The 27,325-nt window shown below is 35.2% G+C and overlaps 1 protein-coding gene across 1 annotated transcript; it reads left to right on the top strand.

Moving 5' to 3' along the window:
* The first annotated feature begins 13,956 nt into the window (after positions 1-13,956).
* On the top strand, positions 13,957-25,601 carry NTS (neurotensin). Its single transcript, XM_004417923.3, has 4 exons — positions 13,957-14,117; positions 16,391-16,452; positions 22,495-22,719; positions 25,255-25,601. Exons 1-4 carry the CDS (start codon positions 14,045-14,047, stop codon positions 25,405-25,407), a joined length of 513 nt encoding a protein of 170 aa, XP_004417980.1. The 5' UTR covers positions 13,957-14,044; the 3' UTR covers positions 25,408-25,601.
* Positions 25,602-27,325: the final 1,724 nt, after the last annotated feature.

Here is a 27,325-nt window from a genome sequence, read left to right as displayed (position 1 = left end):
AGACCATAAAAAAAGAATTATGTGTCTCTTATTCACTGTTTAATCCCCCATCTTTAGCTAAGTGCTTGACAAAAAGTATGTTCAATAAACATGTCAAATAAATTAATTAAAAATGAATGAATACCTGAAAAACAGATTCCTTTATATCAAGTTGTTTGTTGCCATTTACCTTGTTTCAATCAAAGTGTTACGTAGAGAGTTATTTCTGGTTCACTGATAGTCCCTCCCATTTAATTGAGTTCCAAATATTAAATATTTTGCTGTGTCTTTTACAATTGGAGCAGGAATTAGAGAGTGCAAAATGAGAATTGAAAGAAAGGTAAAGCAACTAGCTATTTGAAAGAACGTCATTCATTCAGTTGAGTGTAAGGAGTTGTAATAATGAGGTATATACACAGCCAGTCCTAGCCACAGGAGGGTAATGGATATAAGGTTTATCTTCCTGCCATAAAAATCAACAAAATAAGATAAAATATATGAAACAACTCTTTTCAAGCTTTGGGAAAAACGCAGCCCATAACTATAATTCCTGGAAGAAGGATAACGTGTGAGCCGAGTCCCATGTTCACTCTGGTTTTCTGCCCAGGCACTTCTCAGACTGCTGCACGGGAAGGAAGAACCGAGAAAAGAAGGCAGCAGCCTTGCTGGGCAAAGAAAACAGTGATCCTATTAGGGAACTGCTGACGCTGCTGTATTCTGTGGCACAAGTAGCATAGAGAAGGAGCCTCAGAAATCTGCATACTGGTCCCTACAGATATTTGGCTGAACACAAAACAGTGCAGCGTAGGGCTTGACTCCACAGGCCTAGCACAGAATAATTGTTGGGAAGGTAAGAGCAGAGCAGAGATTCTAGAAGTAGGCAGGTGTTGGAAGAAATTGGATTTCCAAACTGCTAGAGTGAAAAAACCAGAGGAAGGCTGCACCTTAAGAGTAAGAACCATGCCTGAGAACAGTGGCCCCTCAAGTCTCGTCCTCAGACAGCAAGATTAGCATCATGTGGGAATTTGTTGGAAATGCTGATTCTCTGACCCCAACCTGCTCTACTGAATCAGAAAGTCTGGGGGTGGGATCCAGCACTCTGTGGATCAAATAAAAGTTCACAAGGAAATTATGAAACATTTTTAAATGAATAGTAATGAAAATACTACTTATCAAAATTAGTGTAAAACAGCAAAAACCATGATTTGATGGAAATTTACAGATTTAAATGTTTATATAATACAAGAGAAAAAGTTTGACATCAATGTTCTAATCCTAACCTAAAGAAAATAGAGAAGGAAGAATAATTTAAACCTAAAGTAAGTAAAAGGAAATAATAATAATGATAAAACTAAAAATCAATAAAATAAAGAACAAATAATGGGCAAAATCAACAAAGCCAAAGTTGGTTTTCTGAAAAGACAAATAAAACTGAAAAATCTCCAACAAAATTGACCAAGAAAAACACAGACAACACCAGCAATGAAAAAAGAGAATGTTGCCATACATCCTCCAGACAATGAAGAGATAATAAAGAAATATTATGAGCAAATGTATATGAATAAGTTTGATAACTTAGATAATATAGTAAAATTCATTGAAAGACACTAATCATTAAAACAAGGATAATCCAGTCAGGTTATATATCTGCATTTAAAAACAATGGGATACTTGCTGAGGCAGCATCTCAGTATTGTGATCATAATATCAGAATTAATAGATGGTTTCCTAGTATGATCACAATGAAAGACAGTTATTGTGATGTGTCAGTCTTGACATGTATGTTCATTTAAACTGTTGGTTATCCATGTCTTAAATAATTTGTGGTACTCTCAGCATCTTGTAGACCTACATGAAAAGACTTACAAATAAGGACAGGCTGGCCCTTCTGTAATCATGATTAGTTTTAGATAAAAGATAGATTAGATAAAAGAAATCAAACATATAAAGAGTAATAGATTTGTTAAAAAAAAGAAATTCAAAAATTTAAACTTTCCCACCAGGCCGAGGTGTTTTCACTGGTAGATTCTAACCAAAGTTAAAACAATAACACCAATCTTATACAAACTTTTCAGGAGACAGAAGAGGAAAGATGCCTTCCCACCTCATTTTATGAGGCCGGAATAATTCTGATACCAAAATTAGTCAAATATATTCCAAGAAAAGAAAACTACAGACCACCATCTCTCATGAAAAGACATGAAAAAATCCTTGACAAAATATGAGCAAAGTACATCTGACTATATATAGAAAAGATAATAAGACAAGACATAGCAAGGTTCACCCCAATAACAAAATATTGATTTATTATTTTTAAAAATCAGTGCAAATAATTCATCACATTAATAGAAAGGATAAAATTTATGTGATATCTTAATAGCTGTGGAAAAAGTACTTGAAAAAATTAAACATCCGTTAATGACAAAAACTCTCAGCAAACTAGGAAAAGAAGGAAAAACCTACAGTTAGCATAAAATTTATTTGTTAAATATTGAACTCCTCTCGCTTAAAATCAAGAATACGGTAAGGATTTCTGCTCTTGCCAGTTTTATTCAACATTGTACTGAAGGTCTCAGCAAATTCAATTAGAAAAACAACAACAACAAAGAAGCAAAGGACTTAAAGTTTAGAAGGAAGACATAAGAGTGTCTTTATTGGCAGAGAATATGATTGTTTAGGTGGAAAATCTAAAGGAAGATACAAAAAAGCTAGTAGATCTAATAAGTGAATTTAGCAAGATTACAGGATACAATGACAATATACAAATATCTACCTGATGTCTATGTGCTAACAATAAACAATTAAAAAATAAAATTTAATAAAATAGATCCCTAGCCTGAAAACTGCAAAACATCGCTGAGAAAAGTGAAATTTAAAAAGACCTAAATTAAGTGGAGAATATGCAATGTTGAAGACTCAATATTTTGACGATATGAATCATCCCCAATTTGGTCTCTAGATTCAAAGCAATCTCAATCAAAATAAGACTTTTTAAAATATAAACAAAGAACCCAGTTTAAAAATTTATAGGAAATGCGAAGAACCTAAAGTAGCAAAAATGATTTGGAAGAAGATAAAGTGGAGGAATTCATACTTGTTAATGTCAAAGCTACTATAAAGCCACGATAATCAAGACAGTGTGACATTTACATAAGGACAGGCAAAAAGATCAATGAAAGAGAATAGATCTATACATATATGATCAATAGTCTTTCAAAGCAGGTGCCCGAGAATTTCAACAGGGAAACAAAAATCCATTCAACAAATGATTCTGGAGCAACTGAACATCAAAAGGGAATTTTGAATCTTGATCTGTATAGTATTCTCAAAAAATAATTAGAGATGTTTTATAGATCTAAATTGAAAAGCCAAAGTTATGAAGTTTCTAAAAGCGAACGTGGAGGAATATTTTCGTGACATCGGGGTGGGCAAAGATTTCTTAGGATCTTAAGAGCACTAACCAGAAAGGATAAAGTGATAAATTAGATTTCATCAAACCTAAAAGCTTTTGTTCATTGAAAGACATTTTTATAAAAATAGGCAAGTTGCAAACTGGGAGAAAATATTTGCAATACATGTATCTGCCAAGAAAACCTTATAACACAGTAATAAAAAGGCAAACAACCCGATTAAACAATACGTAAAGACCTGGACAAACGCTTCCCAAAGAAAAATATAAGAATGTCCACTATGCGCATGAAACAGTTCAGCATCTTTAGTCATCAAAGAAAAGCAAAGTAAAATCAGATACTGCTGTATGCCCAATATAATGGCTAAAATTCAAAAGAATGGCAACAGCAAATGTTAGCAAGGATTTTGCTGGCGTGATTTTAAAATGGTACAACCACATAAAAAACTGGCAATTTCTTCCCCCCCCAAAGCCCCAGTAGATAGTTCTATGTCATAGTTGTACATCCTTCTAGTTGCTGTATGTGGGACACGGCCTCAGCATGGCTGGAGAAGCGGTGCGACGGTGCGCGCCCGGGATCCGAGCCCGGGCCGCCAGCAGTGGAGCGCGCGCACTTTACCGCCAAGGCATGGGGCCGGCCCTGGCAATTTCTTTTTGAGTAAAACACACACCTACTCTATAACCCAGCACTTCCATTCCTGGTATTTATACAAGAGCAATGAAAATACATGTCCAGGAAAATACTTATATTTGAATGTTCCTAAGAGCTTTATTCAAAATAGCTCCATACTGGAAAAACGCAATGTCCATTTCACAGGAGAATGTATAAACAAATTCTAGTACATTTCTACAGTAGAATAACAAGCAGTAATAAAGAGATACAAACTGCTGATACGTGCAATAACATAAATTAATCTCAAACACATTATATTGAGCAATAGTAGACACTCACAACAAGTATATAATGTTTTATTCCACTTTTATGAACATCCAGAATAGGTAAAACTAAGTGTTTGCCTGTGATGTCAGAGGAATTCACCAGGAATGTGCATGAGAAAATTTTCAGGTATGAAGGAAATGATCTTCATCTTTATTGGGTTTTGAATTACACAAATTCAAACATTTGTCAAAACACATCAATCTTTATACATAGGATCTATGCCTTTCACAGTATGTAAATTATACCTCAGTTAAAAAACAAGCCACAGGGGGATAAAAGTCATATATTGGACTATTATTAAAAGACCTCAAAATTGGAAAGGAAAGAGGAAAAAGAATATTCATCTTTGGAGAGAAAAGAGAAGGGTAAGTTTCACACAAAATCTCTGAGATGGAGTCTAAGTTAAGATTTTGTGAATAGATACTGGAATGATTTAAAAAGATTAAGGTATATAAAATAGAAAGTAGAAAGAAGACAGGGAAAATAAGAATTAAGGTATATAAAATATAAAGTAGAAAGAAGACAGGGAAAATAAGAATAAAAGGAAGGAATGTGTGTAGCTTACAACTGGATGCACAAGCTAACGTTTATCGAGTGTCTGTTACATACACACTGTGATATATATGTACCATGTGAAAACAAATATAATTCCCATTACCATCTTTTAGACAGTAATTATTATTTTTATTTTACAGATGATGAGAGAGGTTCAGAGAGTTAAAATCTAAAGCCACAAAGGCAGAAAGTTTTAGGAATAGGATCTAAACCAAGGACTAGCAAAATGGTGGATCTTGAGGCTGAATTCAGTCACATAGACATTTCAATTTGTCTAGTGAGGGTTGTAAAAAAGAAAATTGAACTAAACATTTGCATTTAAAGATTGTGACATTTCCATAAAAATCTGAATTTCTGGAAAATGCTGAAAAGTTGGAAGATCTGCCATCTTGGGTCTGTTTCTGCATGGAGAAAGATCATCTGAAGCTCAGTGGTAAGTAAATGGCCCCCTTAAATAGGACGTAAAAAGGATAGGTTACCTTCCTGGTCCGTGTAGGCATTTGAGTGTGGATCCCTGATTCATGACCATGTTTATTTGACTTCAGGGCCAGAGAGGACGTAGAAAAAAGCTGACGATATTACACAGTGAAGGAGCGACAAAAGACCATATGAGTAGAGAATCCCTCACTTAGGAGGTAAAGATTTTACGTCTACTGAAAGATAGCAACTGAAACTGATAATGTCAAAAGCAAGATGTTATATAACAGAAGACAAAAAATATCGGCCTGTTCAAAAGGCAAGTCCATTTTATGGTGACTGATACCCTCTGGATGTTTTCCAACGTGTTGTGGGGATGTTGTCCTAATAATAGAGAAACTCACAGAAGATACATTAATTTCTCTAAATAGCTTGACTGATGGTGGAACATAACCTTCCTCTGGGATCAGGAGTAAGGTTAGACTCTGAGCAGTCAGGACCAATGTGATGGAGAGTGAGAAGGTGGAGGAAATTTGTAACCCACGCAGAGTATCTAGGTCTGTGTTTCCTTCTGCGTAAAATTAAAGTATAAGACTACTTGTTCCATACAGCCCTTTCAGTTCCAACATTCTTTGGCTTAATGAGTTAGGATGACATTAAAATATGGCCCATACCCCAAGAGGGCTTATCTGGTTTTTTCTGTCTGTACATACTAGTGCCTCCACCTAGAGTACAAAGTGGGAAATGTTCTCCTTCCCAGGCTGGTGACTTCCACTCCTCTTGGGCTGTAACCTCGCTTTCTCCCTCATTCTTCTTTCACACTTTCTAATCTTCCATCCCAGTTAAAGCAATTCAGTGCATGCAGAGCCCACTGAGGGTCTACATAGTCCTTATAATAAGAAGGAGGATTCTGAAATAAAAAGTGTATTTCTTTAATATGTGTAACACACCTAAGCCTGGAAAGGGAGAAAAAACAAGGTTAAACTGATGAATTAGAATCAATTTGCAACTAGAATCCAATCCGACTTTTTACTAATTGTACTTTTAGGTTAAAAGTGTTAGCCTGTCCTTTAGTTGGCATAATATTTTCTTCAACACGTTAATACAAGATTTTCTTTGACTTGTACTTGGATCCGGTATTAATATTACAAAGATTAGCTGTTGCTTTAGAAATGAAAGCATTGTTCAGTCCTATCCAAGCTCTACTTAATAAGTCCTCTTATCCTTATTTAAACCCTACAGCTTTTTATTCTTTTTAACCTACACAATGGGAATAATATCATTCTGTGAACCCTACTTCACAGTGCAGGGTTCCATCAAATTAACCTGGCGAAGTGCCTGTCATAGAGATTTTCAATAAATGAATTTCAATGTAATCTTTAGATTACTCTGAGGCCTGTAGTATTGGTTACAGCAGCTGTTTCCAGACTCGGAATGCTATATTGTTCACTCAATCATCTGCCTCTAAAAACTTGCCTCTACCTATTCTTTCTGCACAAACTGGCTCACCAAATTGGAAACACCAACATGTGGCTTTAGGACCACCATACTACCACTTTTCCTTAATGGTAACTTACAAAATGTCAGTTGCATTTAAAAATAATATTCAAGACTCCCTCAAAGGGAAGTATTCTCTCATACCATTTGGCTAGGACTCTCTCCAAGAGAGTTTGCTTCCTGGATTTCATCATTCACAGATTGGAGAATGAAAATGTCCTTGTGAGACATGAGGGAGACACAGCCCCCCTAAAACCACCAGGGAGGGGTGCTTGGACACCTCATTAATTCATCCACTTAACAATATTTACTGAGTGCCTACTATGGAGAGGGATTATTTTGTGTTCTGAGAATATAAGAAACAAGACAAAAAAAATGATTCCTGCTTTTACTTACAAAAGACAAAAAATAAATGGACAAATAAAGACTATACAGATTGAATGGGGTAGCAGTGGGATGGGTTTTAAAATAAATAGTTGTATCAGTCAGCTTTTGCCACCAAAATGCTGCATAACAAACTACCCTAAAACTCAGTTACTTAAAACAAATCATCTAATCCTCTTCATATGTCTCTGAGTTCACCAGGGTGACCCTGCTCAGGAAGCTCTGCTTCAAACCTCAGGTTTGTAAGACAGCTAGTTCAGCTTTGATTCATGTTTCTCCTCATTTTGGGACCATCCAGAAAAAGTTTTTCTCACAGCAGTGGCAGAAGAGCTAGAAGGCAAGCCCCATGCTGCAAAACACATATCAAGTCTCAGTTTCCCTTGTGTGTGATAACATCTCATTGGCTAAAGCACGCCTCATGGCCAAAGTCATGGTCAAAGAGTGGGGAAGAATCCCACCCACTCTGGGATGAAGCAGAGAATGAGTATTTGCTGAATGGTGACCTGATTACAGTGTTCATTGAAGGTCCTTGAGGAAAAAGGCTGGCATGTTTGAGGAAAAGCCAGAAGGCCAGGCATGAAATATACAGACAGAAGGGGAGAATGGTAGATGTGACAGTAGAGAGGGAGGCAGAGGCCACTCAGGACAACATAGGCCGGGTCAGGAATTTGTTCTAAGTGTAATAGGAAACCCTTAGAGGGTTTTAGGCAGAGAGTAACAAGAACAAATTTACATTTTTAAAAAAACTTCTCTGGCCACTGTGTGGTGGCTGCATTGAAATGCATCAAGTCTGTTGGTTGGGACACTATTCAAGTAGTTCTTGAAGCAGCTCAGGGGAGGGATTGGTGGCTTGGACCTGGGTGGTGATAATGGAGTAAAGAAAAGTACCTGGACTTGGAATATATTTTGGTGGCAGACCTGCACCCCAGGTGGTTTTGATAACTTAGAAGAGGTGAGGGGAGAGAAAAAAATTGTAAATGACTTCTACTTTTTGGTCTGTGCAACTCAGTGAATGATGGTTTCAATAACTGAAATGGAGAACACTAGAGGAGAAGGATATTTCTAGAAAGGTGTTTGGGGGAATCAAGTTTTATTCTGGACAGTAAGTTTGCTTAATGACCCTCCAAGTAGAGCTGCAGAGGATGTGATTGCATATACAACTTGCGTAGTCAGAGATGCGAACTGGGAGGTTATTAGGGAGCAGATATGATTCAAAGCCATAGGACTTATCAGGATCACTAGGGAAAGAATCTAAATTGAAAAAATAATAAGATCAGGGAGTACCAATAATATGAACCATTACATTCCAAATTCAACATCTAATATCTCCTTAAGATAAAGAAACAAAAAGTGTTTCACTGAATCAGCTCCTGGTAAATGGGAGCTCAACAGCATCTGTTCTGTTTTGTGCTGGGTATTCCAGGTGCTACAGAAATTTTCTTAAATTTTGAAACATTAAAAAAAACAAGAGGGGAAACATTTCTTTCAATGAAAATGCATCTCATTTTGTACTCTAGATAATTACACTAATTTGTAAAACTAAGACAAATAAAAGAAGAAAATTGATAGGAATTTTTTTCTTTTCCTGTAACACTTTCATTTTGATCTTACTCAAAAAGTAGGCTTATAAGGACAATTACACATAGTGATTTTGTGGACATCTCAATATTTTCTTAGATGTGAGAAACAAGATTATAAGTGAGATCAGCAGTAACTACAATGTGGAGCATGTTTAGTTAAATATGACAACTCATTAGCGCGCAAATTCTAGGCAAAGCTTGTGTTATAATTGGAGTTTACGTTGCAAAATATGCTTTGACTACAGAAATCCCTCATCAATTTTTCCAAGTTAATTATCTATAAAGATGCAAGAGCAGAGACAGGAAGAGCCAAAGGGAAACGAGCTGGGAATTTATAGAGATTATGGGCAAAGCACAGCTACGTGTAGATGGGGATATTGGACATTTGGCTTACATTTACCTAAGTCTGCAAGGACTGGGTTATATGCATTTTGTGTGTAAGATAGTACCTGTGGGTGTGGGTGTGGGCATGCACATAACTATCTGTATGTCTAGAAAATGGACTTTAATTGAACAGAAAAATCAATTGAGTTTACTAAGAGATTGACATCATTGTTTGTTCAGATGAATCAGAGTTACAGTTCCCAACCAGAGACTCATTTAGAGGAATGGAATAAACCCACAATTTATCCTAAGCACTCAGCTGATGAATGCACATGATCCCAGGGCACTCTTCTTAACTAATTTTTTTTTTTTTTGGGTGTGAGGAGATCAGCCCTGTGCTAACATCTGCCAATCCTCCTCTTTTTTTTTTTTTATTTTGCTGAGGAAGACTGGCCCTGGGCTAACATCCCCTTCTTCCTCCATCTTCCTCCGTGCCCATCTTCCTCCACTTTATATGGGACACTGCCACAGCATGGCTTGCCAAGCAGTGCCTCAGGGCACGCCTGGGGATCTGAACCGGCGAACCCTGGGCTGCTGCCCCGGAGCGCGCGCACTTAACCGCTTGTGCCTCCCAGCCGGCCCCTTAACTACTAATTTTTTAAAGTTGACTTTCCCAGTCAGGGAGGAAAAGAATGACTTGAGAAAACTGAATTAGTTAAAGGCTCACATCAAGTATTAAGATTAGTGATAACGGAGTTTTAAATAATTGAAATTAAAGTCGAGATGTGGCTGAAAGGACCGTTACAAATGGAAACGCGGAAAAACATGTGAGAAATTTAAAATAATTAGTATTTCAATTCAATTTAATAAATATGTATTGAACACTTACGGATTGTGAGCCTTAGAAGAAGAGGCTATACAACAATGAGTAAGAGTTCTTTTCTTCTAGAAGTTTACAGTTGTAGGGGAGGGAAAACAATTTTTTTCTCTACACTTCTAGGTTCTTGGCTGAGACCCTCCTGCAATAAAAGACAGATTTAGAGGAGAAAAACAAACGGAAATTTTTTAATGACGTGCATGCCTCCTGTATACATGGGAGATACCCAGGAAAACTGAGAAACTCCCCAAAATAGCTCAAGCCACCATTTTAAATACCATCTCCAGCTAAAAGCAAAAGAAGATGTTGGGGCGTGGGGGCAATTATAGGAGGTTCCAGGAAAAGCACAGTCAATAAGGGTATGGTTATTATGCAGATGTAAGTCCTTGCCTTCTCCATGGATAAGAGTTTCTAAATACTTAGTCATTCTTCCCTTCCAGGTACAGAGAGAGAGAGAGAGGGACACTCTTAGAAAGGAAGATTTCCTTTATTAATGTAAACTTCCCTTACAAAACGGTAACTTCTCCTCAGTTTTCAGAGCTTCTCTTGTGTCTGCTGTTTCTTAAAAATAACCAGCTCAAGATACTCAATATGCCAAAGAGGTATATTTTGGGGTGGCAAATTCTACTCCCCTTCACGGTTTACCACAAATGGATGAGCCGTTAGCAGAAACTAGGAAGAGTTGAAGTAGATGAGACGACTTTCAGGATTCAAACTCGGAAAGGTTTACTTGATTAGACCATAAAATACATTCTTTTAAAAATGAGAGATATGTCAGAAAGGGAAAGACAGGGAGGTCAAAGGAAAGATGGAGGTCAGATTCCAAATGGTAGAAACACCACAGGCTAAGTTTTGGATATGAAGTTACAAAAAGGTTGGAGAGCCCAGGAAGCTGTTAATGGGGCCGTGAAGCCTCCAAAGGTACAGGAAGAAATCACCTGGAACTGAAGAACCACTGTTCACCAAGCAGTTCTGAGCTTTCCCATCTTCAGATTAAATAAATTTACAGATCACCCTTTCTATTGCCAATCCTTCAGGCGTCTCTGTTGATTATTTTAAGTAATTACCTAATAAAGGTTAGACTTAAGTCACAGTAGAAGCTCAGAAATCTAGGTACTGTAGAGATGTTGCAATCTACAGGTACCCAGATAAACTTATTTAGATAGATAAATAGACAAAATCTATTTAGAATTAGCTACTCCCAGGTGACCTCAAACTGGAAAGCCAACACATGAAGATTATCAGAGAGTAATATTCAAACTTTTTATGAGTTAAGAGCTAAATAAAAGTTAAAAGGATTTTAGGCGTAAAGCCTTTAGAATAAAAATAGTTCACCCATCTCCATAGAAAGGGGCCTAAATTAAAGACATCATTTGGGTACTTCCCAGAATATTGTTTTGTGTGTGTGTGTGTGAGGAAGATCAGCCCTGAGCTAACATCCATGCTAATCCTCCTCTTTTTGCTGAGGAAGACCAGCTCTGAGCTAACATCTATTGCCAATCCTCCGCCTTTTTTTGTCCCCCCAAAGCCCCAGTAGATAGTTGTATGTCATAGTTGGACATCCTTCTAGTTGCTGTATGTGGGACGCGGCCTCAGCATGGCCGGAGAAGCAGTGCAATGGTGCACTCCCGGGATCCGAACCCCGGCCGCCAGTAGCAGAGCACGCACACTTAACCGCTAAGCCATGGGGCCAACCCCCCAGAATACTTTTTAAAGGCAAATATGCACACATGCCCTACCCTCTTAAAACAAATTGTTTAATTGGCTTTTCTATAGCTTGAAGGCATTGAGGCTAAAAAGGAAAAGGGTAATAGATTTTAAAAATACCAATTAGAGGTCAGATAAAGTTTATCTATATCATAATTTTACCACAAAAAGTTACACATCTTTTTCTCCCAAAAGAAAAATAGTGTATAGCGTCTATTTGATTTTGAATCATTTGGCATTAGTTAATACATTTTCTTCCAATTCTCTCAGATTTATCATATATTCAAAACAACTCTTACATTGACAACTAATATTCAAGTGACATACTTAAAACAAGATGAATTTCCATTATTCATTCGCCCTCTTTTTTCTAATTAATTAGGAATAAATTTGTTAACATTTCCCTGAGCTTCATGTATTAAAGAAATCACTTGAGGAAAATAGGACTCACACTTTCTCTTTACTATGAGGCTGCTATCACACAGTTTAAAAGATTATTCTTTGTATTTGCAGTTCAAAAGCAGATAAAACAACCAATTTAAATATCATGCAAAGAATATATGTTCTTGATTTCTTCATCAAAGTGGCTTTAAAAGGATCCTATCACAAAGGCAAGGGGAAGACAGTAAGTACAATCCTCAGAGTACTGATGTGATCAGTTAAGTAAAAATAAAAAGCCTTTTAAACTTCTATCGCGCCCCCTAGTGGCAGGAAAGCAAAAATTTAGACATATATATCACATTTCTTTGCCAATCACCCTTTATATAAAACTTTCCTCAAGTGAATCGTGTTCAATATTGTACGTAAGTTTGTAAAACAAACTAAAAGTAATAAAAATATCAGCCATTGTTAAATTCCTGAACATTAAATTATATGAATGACTCTTTGCTATTTTACATAATTATTAAATATTTGGAATTAATCTCTTTCCTCAAGTTTAGGGTAAAAGGGGAAGTTAATTTCAAAGACATATACTGTATAATATAAATCAAATTTTTATAGAAATCAATCCAGATTTTTTTTCTTGTTATTACTACATGGTTTATATTGATATATTTAAAAAGTGAACAAGTCTCAGACAGCTTTACCTTCAACTACTCACATTCCTAACAGCATCCTCTTTTCAGATCATTCCACGTATCTCAAAATATTTAATGCGAAAAGAAAGCTTCACTCCAAAAGACACTTTGAGCAATTTTCTCCTGAGAACCCAGAGAGGGAATGAGTATCGTCATAACTCATGAAATATGTGAAGACACTATCTTAGAAAAGTGACTTTGGTGGATGGTGGTTATTTAGGACTATCTCCTTTCTGGAAGTGCCTTCTCATTTTTATAATTACAACAGGGAAAGAAATTTGATGCAATGGTGAAAAACAGTGAGAAGAGGATTATACAAAGAATAGCATATAGCCTCAAGAATGAATCCAAAAAGATTAGAGAGCAATGCAGATAGAAAAAGGAGACACTGTCAGAAAACAGCAATCAGTGATACAGTGATACATATTTCCACCTGCTTGGATTTTATAAATTTGAAATTGTTTTTCTAAGGCATTCAACCAAAAGTCAGCAAGCATAATTCATCATTCTCCCCGTTACTTAAATTTTTCTTTTTTGTTAGGAAATAATATCCTATTCCTTAGAGGTACTAGTCTTGCATTTTTTTAAATTTCTTTCCTTTCTTTAAATTCTTTTGCTTAACCTGAATGTTATAACTGATTTTCTGCTTCTCTTCCACTTCTTTCTTCTAGCAGGTATTATCTAAGACCTATATCAGTCCCTAAATCACAAAACATTTGCTCAAAAGTGTGGGTTATCAGAAAAGAATTCTAACTCTTTAAGAACTTACAAACCTAGCGAATCACTGATTTCATGCATTCATCCTGGAGATTTCGCTTATTTTAGAAATAATAGATCTCATGCTTCACAAAATCAAAATGACAACTTCTTGGAGGCAGAGAATGAGAGGAAATGGAGACAGAATGGTACTGGAAGTTCTCTTCCAGTATGCTCTATAGGAAATTACTTTTGAATCACTCCTGTGCGTCAGAAATCCGGAGCAGCAGCCGCAATTAGGGAAGATGTCACTTTCATTCGAGGTTCAGAAGTGGGGGAGGTGGGTGGGGGGACAAAGGAAAAGGGGAGGAGGAAGTGGGGAGAGAAGAGGAGGGATGGGGATGAAGGGAGGGCACATCCTGAAGAGATAATCCCTGTACTCTCATGACATCATCTCCCTGCATGTATATATAGGGAACGGCCAAAGCATCTCTCATAGCTCAGGCACTCCAGGTCAGCTGAAGGCAAGAGGAAGCGCTAGAGCCCCCTTCAGCGTGTCTCGGACGTTTAGGAACTCGGCTTGCTAGAAGGCTCAAGGAGATGACGGCAGAAATGAAAATCCAGCTAGTGTGCGTGATACTCCTGGCTTTCAGCTCCTGGAGTCTGTGCTCAGGTAAGGTCAGCTGCATTTCACAGCTCCTTGAAGTGATTTCTTTTTCCTTTTTTGCAGTGTGTTGCCACTTACATTAATGTATCCGGGGAGAAGAGTTTCTCCCTTGTTCTGGATTTGCTTTCTAGTGATGGAAACTGAATATTTTCTTTCCCTGTCTTTATGATTACAAGAACTGAACGATTTCTTTCCCCTTTTTAAATCTTCAAAGTAATAAAAGGGATTTCAATGAAACACTTCATGCTCCCCTTTGGAATGTAACCACTAGGGAAAAAAAAAAAACCATAAAAGTTAAATTAGGCTGGTCACTGTCTAATGAGAAGTACAGGTGCCGTGTCTGCCCAAGAGCAAACCGAAAACTAAAACCCATTTCATTCGAAATGCTTTATCTCATCCTCAGTCATTCTCTTAGGAAGCAGTGGCTTCTCCCTCCCCAAATTATTTTCTTAACTGTGTGTGTGTTAAGACAACAAAGTGAAAATTGATGATTAATGAATACACGAATGAAGCGTTATTTGTAGAAAATTATTTCTAGAGAAATACAAAAAGATTCCAAGTCTTTTGAGAATATATTTTATATGTCTTTCTATGTGACAAATAGGCATACTATTAATTGTTTGTTTTTTTGCATGTAGTTTAAATTGATACAAAATGTATTTGGAAAATTGGCATTCTTATGTTAATGAAAATTATCTGGGTTTAGAGTGTTTGCACATGATAATTAAGAAGAAGCCATATATTGCTAAATATCTATCAATAACTCACCTTGAAAAAACATTTAAATTTAAAAGAGTAACAAGAAGTATTATAACGATTGCAGTATGCTCCAATTAGTGTTTGAAAAATAAGTGAATGATCACATCAAAGTGAAAAAATAAAAAACATAAGGGATAAATGCAGCATTTAATCTCATTTATACTCTTATATATTATAAATATAACATGGAAATATTCGATTCAAACTTCTGCTATGATTTTATTTAAAGTATGAAATTAAATCTAGCAGAAGATATAAATGTTAGTAAAATTTTTAATTTCATTTGATCATTAGAAAAAAGATCTTGAACTTCGCAAATTTTTTATGAGATAAATACCAAATTTTCTACAATTATGATTTTATCTAGTAGTTACATGAGGTTACAGGTGTATTTAGAGTATGTGAGAAAAACTGGGTTATTGATTAAATTGTTTATTTGTTGAAACTTCTTGTTTATTGTTGCAACTTCTTGCTGTGATAAGCCAAAATTTATGGATATTTTGATATACATTTTTTATAAATGGCTAAAGGAATTTGTCACTCCTTTTGAAAAATAGATCGCGTCCCTAACAAATAGGAGTAAAAGATCCCTGGTATAATTTAGTTTCTAGATATAATTTAACAGATAGTTTCTCCAAGTGGGACACTTTTTTTTAATGAGTGTGCAATGCAGGAAAGATAGTCTTTTTAACTTCTGCTTTGTTTTATGACATATAGATCAGTGAGTATGAATTGTCACCTTATCATAGTGTTCTATTACTTTGTTTCTACTATCTTATAGTATTTCTAAAATTTTTCTCCTCTGTTAAATATTCATTAGTGGAAACTGGAAAGGATATTCTAAAAAAAAAATCAGAAATCCATTTTCAACACATTGTATGTGTATTGATGGACAACTCTTTTGCTTAAATAATTTCCATAATGGCCTGTGATAAAATTGCTTCGTACATATAATTCTAAATTCTCATTTAAAGTAGAAAAACAAATCTTTCAAAGTGTGTTTTATAAAATAGCTTCTCAAATTAAATAAATCTCATTTTCTTTCTTATTCTAAAATTATCAGTAAGCAGTTCCCTTTGGTTTTGTCTTGAAAAAGTCTTTTGTACACACCTTTTCATTATGTTGCCTTTTAAATATGAATATGCGTGTATTTTATTTATGTAAACTATTGCTGGTAAAAATTAACCAGCATATTTGATGAAATCCCTATTATATAATATAATCAGTTTTTTTATACTGAGATTCAGAGATTAAAGAACATCAAATCATAAATAGCTCTCTTGGTGTATAATTATGTGCTTATTTTCTTCGAAGTTCTTCTATTATTCTAGCTGCCTGTTAGCCTAAAATAAAACTGTAATTGTTTTTTCTGAGTTCTATTTTAAGAAGAATAAATACATAGGAAAGACAATAAGCCTCTAAGACTAAATTATTTTTGAGATTAATCTAAAATCTGTAGGCTATAATATAATTATATGATATGTGATCATATAGTAAACATGTGGTTTGATTTTACTCAGATTCAGAAGAGGAAATGAAAGCATTAGAGGCTGATTTATTGACCAATATGCGTACATCAAAGGTAACTTTTTCTTTTCTTTAACCAAGGATTGAAAAACATATGAACTCTCACTATAAACGTGGTATCCTTTTCCTATAGTAATAATTTCCCATCAAGACCATGAAGGCAAGAACTTCTGTGCATTGGGAGGCATTTCCTTTTTTTGGGAAACTTTTCCTTGAGTTCAAAGGAGTTAAGGGTGTTGATGTGACGGGAAAAGAAGTTATAGCGGCTATCAATCAATATTGCAACTTTCACTAAGTAGTCACATATTATTTATGTGGACATGTAAATTGATTTAAAGGAATCCTATTTCCATTCCTATCACATTGTGTATGATGAAAGATATATTGGCCTCAAGTTAAATACATAAATGAAAATTAAGTGACATTTTTGCCTTTTTTATTATGTTGGAGAAAGTAAAATGGAGTTCCTAAATTAAAAATGAAAGTTCACGACAGTCCATGAAAGAAATGCGGTAGAAAGCGAAGAGCATAGGCTGGCAAAGAGAAGCCTTGAGATGTAATCTGCTACTGTAACTCATGAACGAACTGATCTTATGCAAGTGGGTTCGTTCACATTACTTGCCTTTGTTTTCTTATTTTTAAATACCGGAGTTAGAGTTTATGATCTCATATACATTTACATTAAATCCATGCCTGGATTTAAATCCTCTCTATAACAGAAGTATTATCTGTACCTGTTCATTGTTTTTACTGAACCAAGTAAAACTTTATATACTGGACTCTATTATTCCTCTCTTGGGGTCTTGAAAGCAAGGTTCCTAGATCCCAACTGACACCTATGAATAAAACTCAACTAGAATATACCTGATTACCAGGCTACCACACAATATTGATTTACCCAGAATGAGTCAATCCGTGTGTATTTAAATATAGAGTTAGAAAACAGGGTTCCCAACCAAAAGATGTTTCTCAAAGAAAAACAAATTTTGAGATGAGGTGTCATCTGGCACAATCACTGCAATCACTGTTGAAGCACTGGGACGCCAGGGCTGAGGACTCAACAGCTGTTATGGTAAGAAAGTAAATGCTCAAAACTCCTGTGTAATTTCTGAAGCAATACTCCAACTCAGGTCCTGCCACCTCAGATTTCTCTTCTCTAGTTGGATGAGCATGTTCTAGATACAACAATCCCCAGTATATAACTAGCATTGTGTTTGATAGTGGGTGTGAAGAGAGAATACCCATTTTTGTGTGTGTTTGAGAGTTTAGGGCATTATCATCTGAAAGCTAACAAAGATGTGTTTTCTACTATAGTTTTAAAAAGACTTTTGGGGAAAATTTAAGCATACAAATATTTCCACGGTTGCCCAGATTTATATAAATTGAATGGATTGAAACAAAATTCTACTATAATTTGGTAGGTTTCATATCAGGAATGATCTAATTTAGCTTAGTCTAAAACTCAGTGAACAAATATATTTAACCTTATGATAACAGATCCCTTGTTTAGCACCTAGTCAGAACAGCAATGGCTACAATCACTGCAGTTCAAAAATAGGAAGACAAGTGTAGTCGATAATCTGTGTTGGAAAATGGGGCAGGTTAGAATACCTTAGTGTCTTGGTAGAGATTTCACCTCTATAATTCCAAGGACACATAAATCTCCTAAATAATCTCCAAAACGTGGTACAGTTTGGGGAGTGCTAGCTACTTTTTGAACATATGGGAGTAGAGTTGTGATTCCTTCCCTGGCCAAGATTCTGCAAGGAAAAAACAACTCCAGTATATGGAGTGGTTTAGAATTTCTTTTAAGAGAAATACATAACAAAAGTATAAGCACAATAAAATTTTTCTCTTTCATTCATTCATGGGATATATCACTAAAACAAATAATGGAAAAAAAATTTGAATCTGATTGCCTCCTTTTAATTGAAATAAGTAAATACAGTACAGTTGATGATGAGGAAACACCTGGAAGCCTAATTATTCCAATTTTGCTGCTAGGATGAGAACAAAAAGCTCATTGTTTATTTTTTACAAAACTACCATCACTTATTTCTCTGTGATTCAATTGGTTTTTGGTGTATAGTAGGGTCCTATGCAAATGAAAACTCTAAACTTATGACGATTTTAACCAAATTATTACATTTAAAAAATTTAAGAGAATAGTATTGATATTGGTATAACTCCATTATTAAAAGATTCAGCAAGCTTCAGCTTTCTTCTCTTTATTTTAAAGGCAAATATGTGAGCAATTTCAATTTTAGAGTAAAGCTATTTAGACACCGAAATTCTAATGTAGAAGTACACTTAAGCAACAGAAGGCCAAGAGAGATTCCGAAGCCTGAAAAGAAGTGAAAGATAAAGGAATTTTTTCTCACAATGCAATTGTCTTTATTACCAATACTAGTGCATTGGTGTAGTTTTTTTTGTGTGTGTGTGAGGAAGACTGGCTCTGAGCTAACATCCGTTGCCAATCCTCCTCTTTTTGCTGAGGAAGATTAGCTCTGAGCTAACATTTGTGCCCATCTTCCTCTATTTTGTATATGGGATGCTGCCACAGCATGGCTTGATGAGTGGTATGTCAGTCCGTGCCTGGGATTTGAACCTGCGAACCCTGGGCCACCAAAGTGGAGTGCTCGAACTTAGCCATTACGCCACCGGGTCAGCCCCTGGTGTAGTTTTATTAAGAAAGAGAACCTGTACAGCGTGTTTTGTTCAGGGTCTCAAAAAGCTGTGGAAATGTTATAATTTTCTTTGATTAGATTCAATGCCTTGTATACAGTAGGAGTTTAATAAATATTTATGAACTAACAATGAGAATCTAGGATTCATTACTAACCCTTACCTTTCATATTCAACTATATAAACTTTGGGGCTCCACGACAGATGAACTTAATTATTTTCAATTTGGTGAAATGCTTGAATTTGCCGCTTGCTGTACTCATCTGAGTTCAGTGTATTACAGGTAGAGAGTATTAGTCACATAGATTAGGTCTCATTTAATCAAGGAAACAGAAATTTGACCAGGATCTTATTCAGTATTAGAAAGTTAAATCGAATAATGGTAAGGAGGAACCACAAATATTCTTGTTCTCCCCATCTTAAAAACAAGAAGAGACAATATTCTAAATTTCTTATCTGTAGGCTTAGGTCTATTATAAACATTTGTATCAAATAATTTAATAAATGAGAATGTTTATTGTTAAAGAAAAATTCAACATGACACTTGTTAAAGATAGTAAGGCAGACTTTATTCAAGAGGACTACTGCAAGGGGTGTTTTGTAGAGATTGGGTTCAACTTTGAATACAACAAGGACAAGTGTGGATTTATAACCAAGGTGAGGGTCAGTGGATGGAAAATTGCTAAGAGGAAACGTTAAGGCTAGGAGGATTCTTGCTAGATGACTCAACAGGATTCTGATATCAAGGGTGGAAATCTGACCAAAATCTGATATTTTATCAGATATCTAGGGTTACCAGATACCAAAGGTGAGGCATTTTCACTAAATTGACTAAGCAGGAGTCTTGCTAAAACTTGGCTAAGCAATCCACGCCCTAGGTAAGGACCTAGTCACTGAGAGGGCTCAAGGGTGCCTGACTCAGATTTGGTCAGGGAGAGAGTCTTTGTCATTTTCCTGAGTGAAATAGTTTAAATCTTACACAAAATGTTCTTAAACATATGTCTACTTAGACATCCTTTGGTCAAGAGTGCCTTCTCTGCTGTGCTTCCTAGGTATGACAGGGGCTAATGTGACATTAAGCAGTAGTAGTGAGTGTTGTAGAGACCATTTTAACTGGCAGAAGGGAACAAGATGACTAACTTAGTTTCCTCATCCAAAAAATAATCAGGCAACACTAGTCCTGACAGATACTTCATGAATAAAGCTTTCTGTGGTCAAATTAGTTTGGGGAACATTGGATACAATATTAGCACCATTGAAAATTTACAGTGAATATTTCCAAGTGAAAAGCTCCGAGGATACCTAAATTCAAGAAGTCTTTAAATTTCCTTTAAACTCAAGTTTTCCAATTATTTGCCAGTGGAACTCCTTTTTAAAAACAGTGAGCGCAGAACTAGTGTTCTAAGGAATGCGCTTGAGAAAGCGGTCAATGAGATGATCTTGAAAGATCTTTCCAAATGCAAAATTATCATATCCCATTCATTGGCAGGACATAAGGTGTTGCTGCCGCACAATGGAGCATGCTGCCTCCAAGTTTCCCAAAGCAGAAATATTCAAGCAATGACTGGATAATCATATTCAAGGGAGGTAGTTGAAAGGATTTCCATGCTGGGTGATAACATTATAATGAATAATATCTTTACACTTACCAATTTGCATGTCTTTAGGATGAAATCTTAATCGAAGGGTATGCGCATTTACAATTTTAATACATATTGCCAAAACACCTTTCAAAAAGTGATTCCAACCTACACCCAGACCAACAATTATTTAGAAGAGGAAGTGTCTATTTCTTCCTGTCCCCATAAGTACACCATTGAGTGTACTTACACTTTTTAAAATCTTCGGATCTGATGGTAGTAGCCAAGTTGAACATCATCCCCATATTTCTTTTACATATTCCTTCTTTGATGAGTGATTCTGAGACTTCTCTGCTTATATTACTTATCCAAGGTTTAAATTTTTTTAAGTTTTTTTTTTAAATAAGGTTATTCGCCATTTTCTTTTTGAAGAGCTCCACCTGTGTTAAAGATATTAACATATTGCGGCAGCTTGTACAATATAGCTTGCTTTTGATTTTAGTTCAGGTTATTAATTTTCCAGAGAGATATTTTACACATTTCTGTATTTTCTTTATGGATTCTGGTTTTGATATTTGCTTAATGATATCTTTCCAGATTTTTAAAATAAATTCTATATATTTATACACTATTTTATTTTTACTCTTATTTAACCCATCTGGATATTGTTAGACTATAATATGTCAAGAAAAGTTGTAACTAGATCTAAATCCAGACTTCCCCATAGCCAACTGTCCCAAGGATTTCAAATGCAAACTTGCTGATTGCTACATACTCATATGTACTTGGATCAATTTGGACATTATATTCTGTTTTGTTGGGTTTTATGTTTATTCTTACTCTATTAATTCACTCATTTGATTACTGTAGCTTTAAAATACATTTTAATATCTGATAGAGTTAAGTCCCTCATTATCTTTTAATTTTTCTAAATCTTGGTTATTCCAAATTAACTTTATAATTATCTGCCAAATCCCCTCCTCTAACTTCCAGTCTCCACATATTTTCCAAATTAGAACTTTGATTTGCCGTTGCATTACACTTAGAGAGTAACTCAGAGAGAACTGACACCTGATACTATTGTTATTGAGTCTCCCCATCAAGGCTTTGTGGTCATTCAAACCTTTTTATTTTTTATGTCCTTTAGGAAAAATTTATGCTTTCCTTCATTTATGACCTTTGAAATTTTTGTTAATTTTTATTAATTATTTCATATTTAGGTTCTCCTAAGTCCTTGTGTCTTCTCATTGGTTATTGCTGGCACATAAGAAAGTTGCTGATTATGGTAATAATGGTTTCAGATAAGATCTTACTGGAAAAGAATGGTGATTCTGGAATATATTATAATTTGCAAATAAATAAATTGGTCACCTGTGATGCTGCCTATAACAACATTATCGTGTGGAATATATTAGTGGTCTCACACTACTGTAATTGTCCAAATCTATTAGTATTATGTTAGTCTCTGCTCCATTAGACACTAAAGTGAAGCATAATTAAAAGAGAATGGTATTCTTAATATTTTCATCTGTGATGTATACATGTATATATGTATATTTATATATTTGTACTTACTGGCATTTATATTTTCTTGCTTGCTTTGCTCCTGTATGTGTGCGCACATGTGTGCATAACTATTGCATTCTTTAAAACGGAGGATTGGCACTATTTAACTTTGTGATATGAAGTTACTAAATTAATAACAATGTGTTTATTAGGCTAGAGTTACAATTAGACTCTAAAATGTAATGGCTTAGCACAATAGAAATTTATTTCTTACTCATATAAAACAAGTTTTAACTGCAATATCTATTTTTTTTTCTATATTTCAGATCAGTAAAGCAAATGTGCCCTCTTGGAAAATTACCCTGCTAAATGTTTGCAGCCTTGTAGCTAACCTGAACAGCCAAGCTGAGGAAACCAGAGAGTTTCGTGAAGAGGAGCTTATTGCAAGAAGGAAATTTCCCACTTCCTTAGATGACTTTAGCTTTGAAGCAATGTTGACAATATATCAGCTCCAAAAAATCTGTCACAGCAGGGACTTTCAACACTGGGAGGTAAAACAAAAACAAAACGTGAATATTATTATGCTTATACTAGTTAGCTCTCATTTGTACTGATTTTTTTAATCCTGATCATTATTATAACAGGAAGACTTAAAAATATTAAAGAAGAATAAACCATGTGTTGAGATAAACATTGCTTTAGATCTCCAAAGTGTCCTTCACATATTTGGAGTTCAACAAAATATTTTTTCTTCAATCTTAAAAGAGGGATATATCTTAACGCAGATTTGATCCATATGCTTTTATTGTGCATAATGGGTGTCATGCTTAGGCTATTTTTGGTGGTAGTGGCATGCTTAACAAATTCAGGGAACTCAAAATGTTTTCTTAGAAACACTAAGTCGTGTGTTTATCCATAGACATACCCAAAACACAAAAAGTTCCGTTTGTATTTGAATATATTAGGCAAATAAAACCGGAATGATAGGGATATATATATACAGCTAATATGAATGTGTGAGAAGAACCAAGAAGATTTAGAAAAATTAAAAGATAATGAGGAGGGACTTACTCTACCAGATATTGAAATGTATTTTAAAGCTGCAGTAGTCAAATGGGTGAATTAATAGAACAAGAATAAACATAAAACCCAACAGAGGAGAATATATTGTCCAAAAACTGATCTGAATACCTATAAGTATGTAGTAATCAGCAAAGTTGGCATTTGAGATATATATATATATATATATATATATATATATATATATATATATATATATATTCTTGTTTCAATTGAATACATGGATTTTAGGCATCTGTAGCACCTAAATTAGGTCCACCGCAGCCAAGACAGCCAAATTCCATTATCCAGAACCGCAGTGAAGGACTGGATGACTCTGTTGTATTAAATACTGTACTGATGACTCACCACCTTTGGTTTGTTTGGAGGAGAGTAAGAGAAATGAAAATACTTTAAAGAAACAAAGAAGAAATTTAAAAAGTTTTCCCAACAAAGGAGACATTTCTTTCATATTAACCTCTAAGAGAAATTTGCTTAATATTTTATATTCCACGTTTGCATCGCCATGGGGCTCTGAGGGTGCCTTCTCTGCTAATATCTGACTAAGAATAACAGACTATCCCAGAGACACCCTGTGGAAAAGAGGAAATGCAAAGCAGAACTTCTAGTATTTATTTTAACTTGTAAACAAAAAGATGTTTTCTAGTTGAAAAACCAAAAAAGCCAGTTTTAATTTTACTTGCTGGACTATTCATACCTTAATGCAAATTCCAGCTAAATAGTTTAGTCTTTAAAATATTGTTTAAGCCAATAAAACTTGAAAAATACTAATTTTAACTTAAGGAAATGTCAATTATATGCTATTTATCCAGGAAAAAAAAAAAAACCCTCAATAAACTATTAAATAGACAAATCAGGTGCACATAAGATTAAAACTTTGCTATTTTAAATGTCATTGATTTAAAATAAGATGATAATATCTTTCATAGCATTGCACAAGTAATTACAGGCTAAACACACAAAGGAACAAAAGATTAAGAAAGTAGATTGTCTGACAGTAGTGGTTTTTCCTTCTCTGAAATTGAATAGCTATGGGGTGAAATAAAGTACTTAGTGATCTGATTCAATGTATCTGCATTATAATTAAAAACTTAGTCTCTTAATATTAGTTATAGTCACCTTAAAGTTTAGGAGAGAATCACAAATATGAATACAATTCTTAAGCATTTATTTATTTTTTTCATTTCATGTAAATTATGTGCAAAACTCTGGAAAGAGTTCTTAAATATTTTATGCTAGCTGAAAGTTTTGAATAAAAACAGTGTTACCAGAAAAAGTGTTTGGAACCAATTTTAGAATGGTGTATATTCAATGGGATATTTTAGGTAAGATTCTATATGGAGATTAACTCCCTTGAGTTATTGAATTTGAACTTGCTTTCAGTTGTTAAGCACCACAATCTAAAGACATCTTTATGATTTAAACAGAGCTTTCACATATGTTAGTTTCTACAACAACTGAGTAATGAGGCAGAGCGGGCATTCCTCTCTCTATGATTGAGAAATGGATCTTTGGAAAGCTTTCAAGTCAAGTCAGTATTTAACTTAATTGAATATAAAATCCTGTTGACCTCTGAGGCCAAACTTGGTTTATTAGATTCAAAACTGTATTTGTTGTGATTTATGATATATTTCTATAGCATTTGGGTCTATCATAAGTTGAAGTCTGAAAAGTGCTAAGTCGGGGTGTTCCTTCAATTGGAGGTATTAGTGTATAGCCTTGACATACAAAGACATTTTTTTAAAAGGCAAACCTGGTGAACTAGGAAGAACACTGAACAGAGAATCAGAAAAATCATGTTCTCATCCTATCTCAGCCACTTGACAGCCATCTGTCCTTGGACAAAACACTTAATTGCTTAAGTATATAAATATATTAAGATCTCATAGATCTCATTTACATACATCATACTGTCTGAATAGCAAATAAGATAAAATGTAGAAAAATACTCTGAAATGGAAGACTTTATGCATGTAAGTTTGTTTCACATTCTATCTATCTTGCAGTTAATTCAGGAAGATGTTCTTGATACTGGAAATGACAAAAACGAAAAGGAAGAAGTTATAAAGAGAAAAATTCCTTACATTCTGAAACGGCAGCTATATGAGAATAAACCCAGAAGACCCTACATACTCAAAAGAGGTTCTTATTACTACTGAGAAGATGAATATTTTATTTACATGTGATTGTGATTTATCATCCTTTAATTAAATATCAAATTGTATTTGTGTGGAAATGTGACAGAACACAATTATTTTGTCTCTTCTACAATTGTGATTTATTGGATGTGATTTTTCTGCATTAATATAAATTGGCCTGAATGTTTTCAAATAAATCTAGATATTGAGCATGATGCCTTGTGTATAATTGATGTTAAGTCACATGTAGAATGCTTTGCAATTTTGCCAAGCACTTAATGGGTTGTTTAAACAGTCAAAATGTTTGACATTTTAAGCCAAATTATAAGAGATTATAACAGAGTCTTACAACAAAGTCTAGCCTACATATCATTAACCCAAAACAAAGTAACAATACTTCTTTCATTATTTGACTGTTTTTTGAATTGAGAGAAATACCTGCTCTTTTCCCAGACTCACTCATGAATGTCTCAGAAATAGGCAACGTGATAGTGATAAAATAGAGTCATCTTAAAAGAATGATTAATGAACTATTGTTATGCCTATCTTAATGAATGATCTTCAACTGACTTTGTGTTTCTGTTAAATGAATTTAATAGCAAATAAAAAGATAACAAGTCATCAGAACCACATGAATCTCTGCAGATTTCCTTCCATTAGAAGAGTTACCCTTTAATGACTTTTTTCCCCTCACACTTCAATCCAGTAAATGATTGCTCTATTTTTTAACTTCACTGAGGAATTTGTGTTACTAATATTTTTCCCAGTTGAGAGGGCATTTGTGTGTGTGTGTGTGAGGAACATCAGCCCTGAGCTAACATCTACGCCAATCCTCCTCTTTTTGCTGAGGAAGACTGGCCCTGGGCTAACACCTGTGCCCATCTTCGTCTACTTTATATGGGACGCCGCCACAGCACGGTCTGACAAGCAGTGCATTGGTTCGCGCCCGGGATCGAACCTGGGCCGCCAGCAGGGAAGCGTGCGCACTTAACTGCTGCGCCACGGGGCCGGCCCTGAGAGGGCATTTTTGATCAAAAGGAATACTTGAAATAGCCCCTTCTAAATTCCCTTTAAGACCATACTTATGGTCTCATAATCCCTCCCAGCCTTCATAGTGCACCATTAGCAGTGGCTTCCTAGACTCTCACTCTCACAGGGATCTAGAAAACCTCTCCTCACAGGGCTGCAACTAGTCCACAGCCATCTATGAAGGAAAATATCAGGATTTGAGTTGTTCTGGAATTAAGGAGCCTTCAGAACTCCATGTAATTTTGATGAGATCACCCCTCCCTTGGGCTAAACCCTACTCAGTAGGATTTAAGAGCAGTCCACTGATCTCTGAGTTTTTCTGGTAAAACCACGACCTCACAACCCCCACCCCACCATCTTTCACCATCCTATCAGCTTCAACATTAAAAAGTTCCCAAGGCATTGATCCTAAGAAGGAAATTATTTCATAGTGATTCAGAGTGTGTACTCCGGAGTCAGAAAGCCCGGATTCAGCGCCATTGTTCACTAGCAAACCTGGATAACTTATTTAACCTCTCTTGTTTCTTCAATGACAAAATGCGGATAAGAATGGGATCTGGAGGAGGATAAAATGGTCTGATATATGTAAAATGCTTAGAATGGTGCCTGGAACATATTAGTAACACACTAAATTTGAGAGTTCTTCTGGCCACCTTCATATCACTTTTCCTTTCTCCTCCAAAAACTGGAGAGCATAACAATTTCATATACCAACCCTCTGTCCTTCGAACTACTGATCTCCTAATTACTTGCTTCATTCATTATCCTTGAGGACTTCCACACTCATGTGCAAGATTCGTCCAATAATCTCTCTTCTCTGTTCCTGACATCCTCACTTCTAATAATAAAGGTTTTTTTTTTTGTGAGGAAGATCAGCCCCGAGCTAACATCTGTTGCAAATCCTCCTCTT

Source organism: Ceratotherium simum, chromosome 25 (genome assembly GCF_057802395.1).
Source record: "Ceratotherium simum simum isolate JZ-2026a chromosome 25, ASM5780239v1, whole genome shotgun sequence".
Classification (NCBI taxonomy): domain Eukaryota; kingdom Metazoa; phylum Chordata; class Mammalia; order Perissodactyla; family Rhinocerotidae; genus Ceratotherium; species Ceratotherium simum.
This window is presented reverse-complemented; position numbering and strand designations above follow the sequence as displayed.

Bases quoted from the DNA above. Each gene is read 5' to 3' on its own strand.
- NTS (XM_004417923.3), top strand. From the start codon at position 14,045: ATGACGGCAGAAATGAAAATCCAGCTAGTGTGCGTGATACTCCTGGCT. The intron at 14,118-16,390 runs GTAAGGTCAGCT...GATTTTACTCAG, and splicing joins CTCCTGGAGTCTGTGCTCAG to ATTCAGAAGAGGAAATGAAA. The intron at 16,453-22,494 runs GTAACTTTTTCT...TCTATATTTCAG, and splicing joins CCAATATGCGTACATCAAAG to ATCAGTAAAGCAAATGTGCC.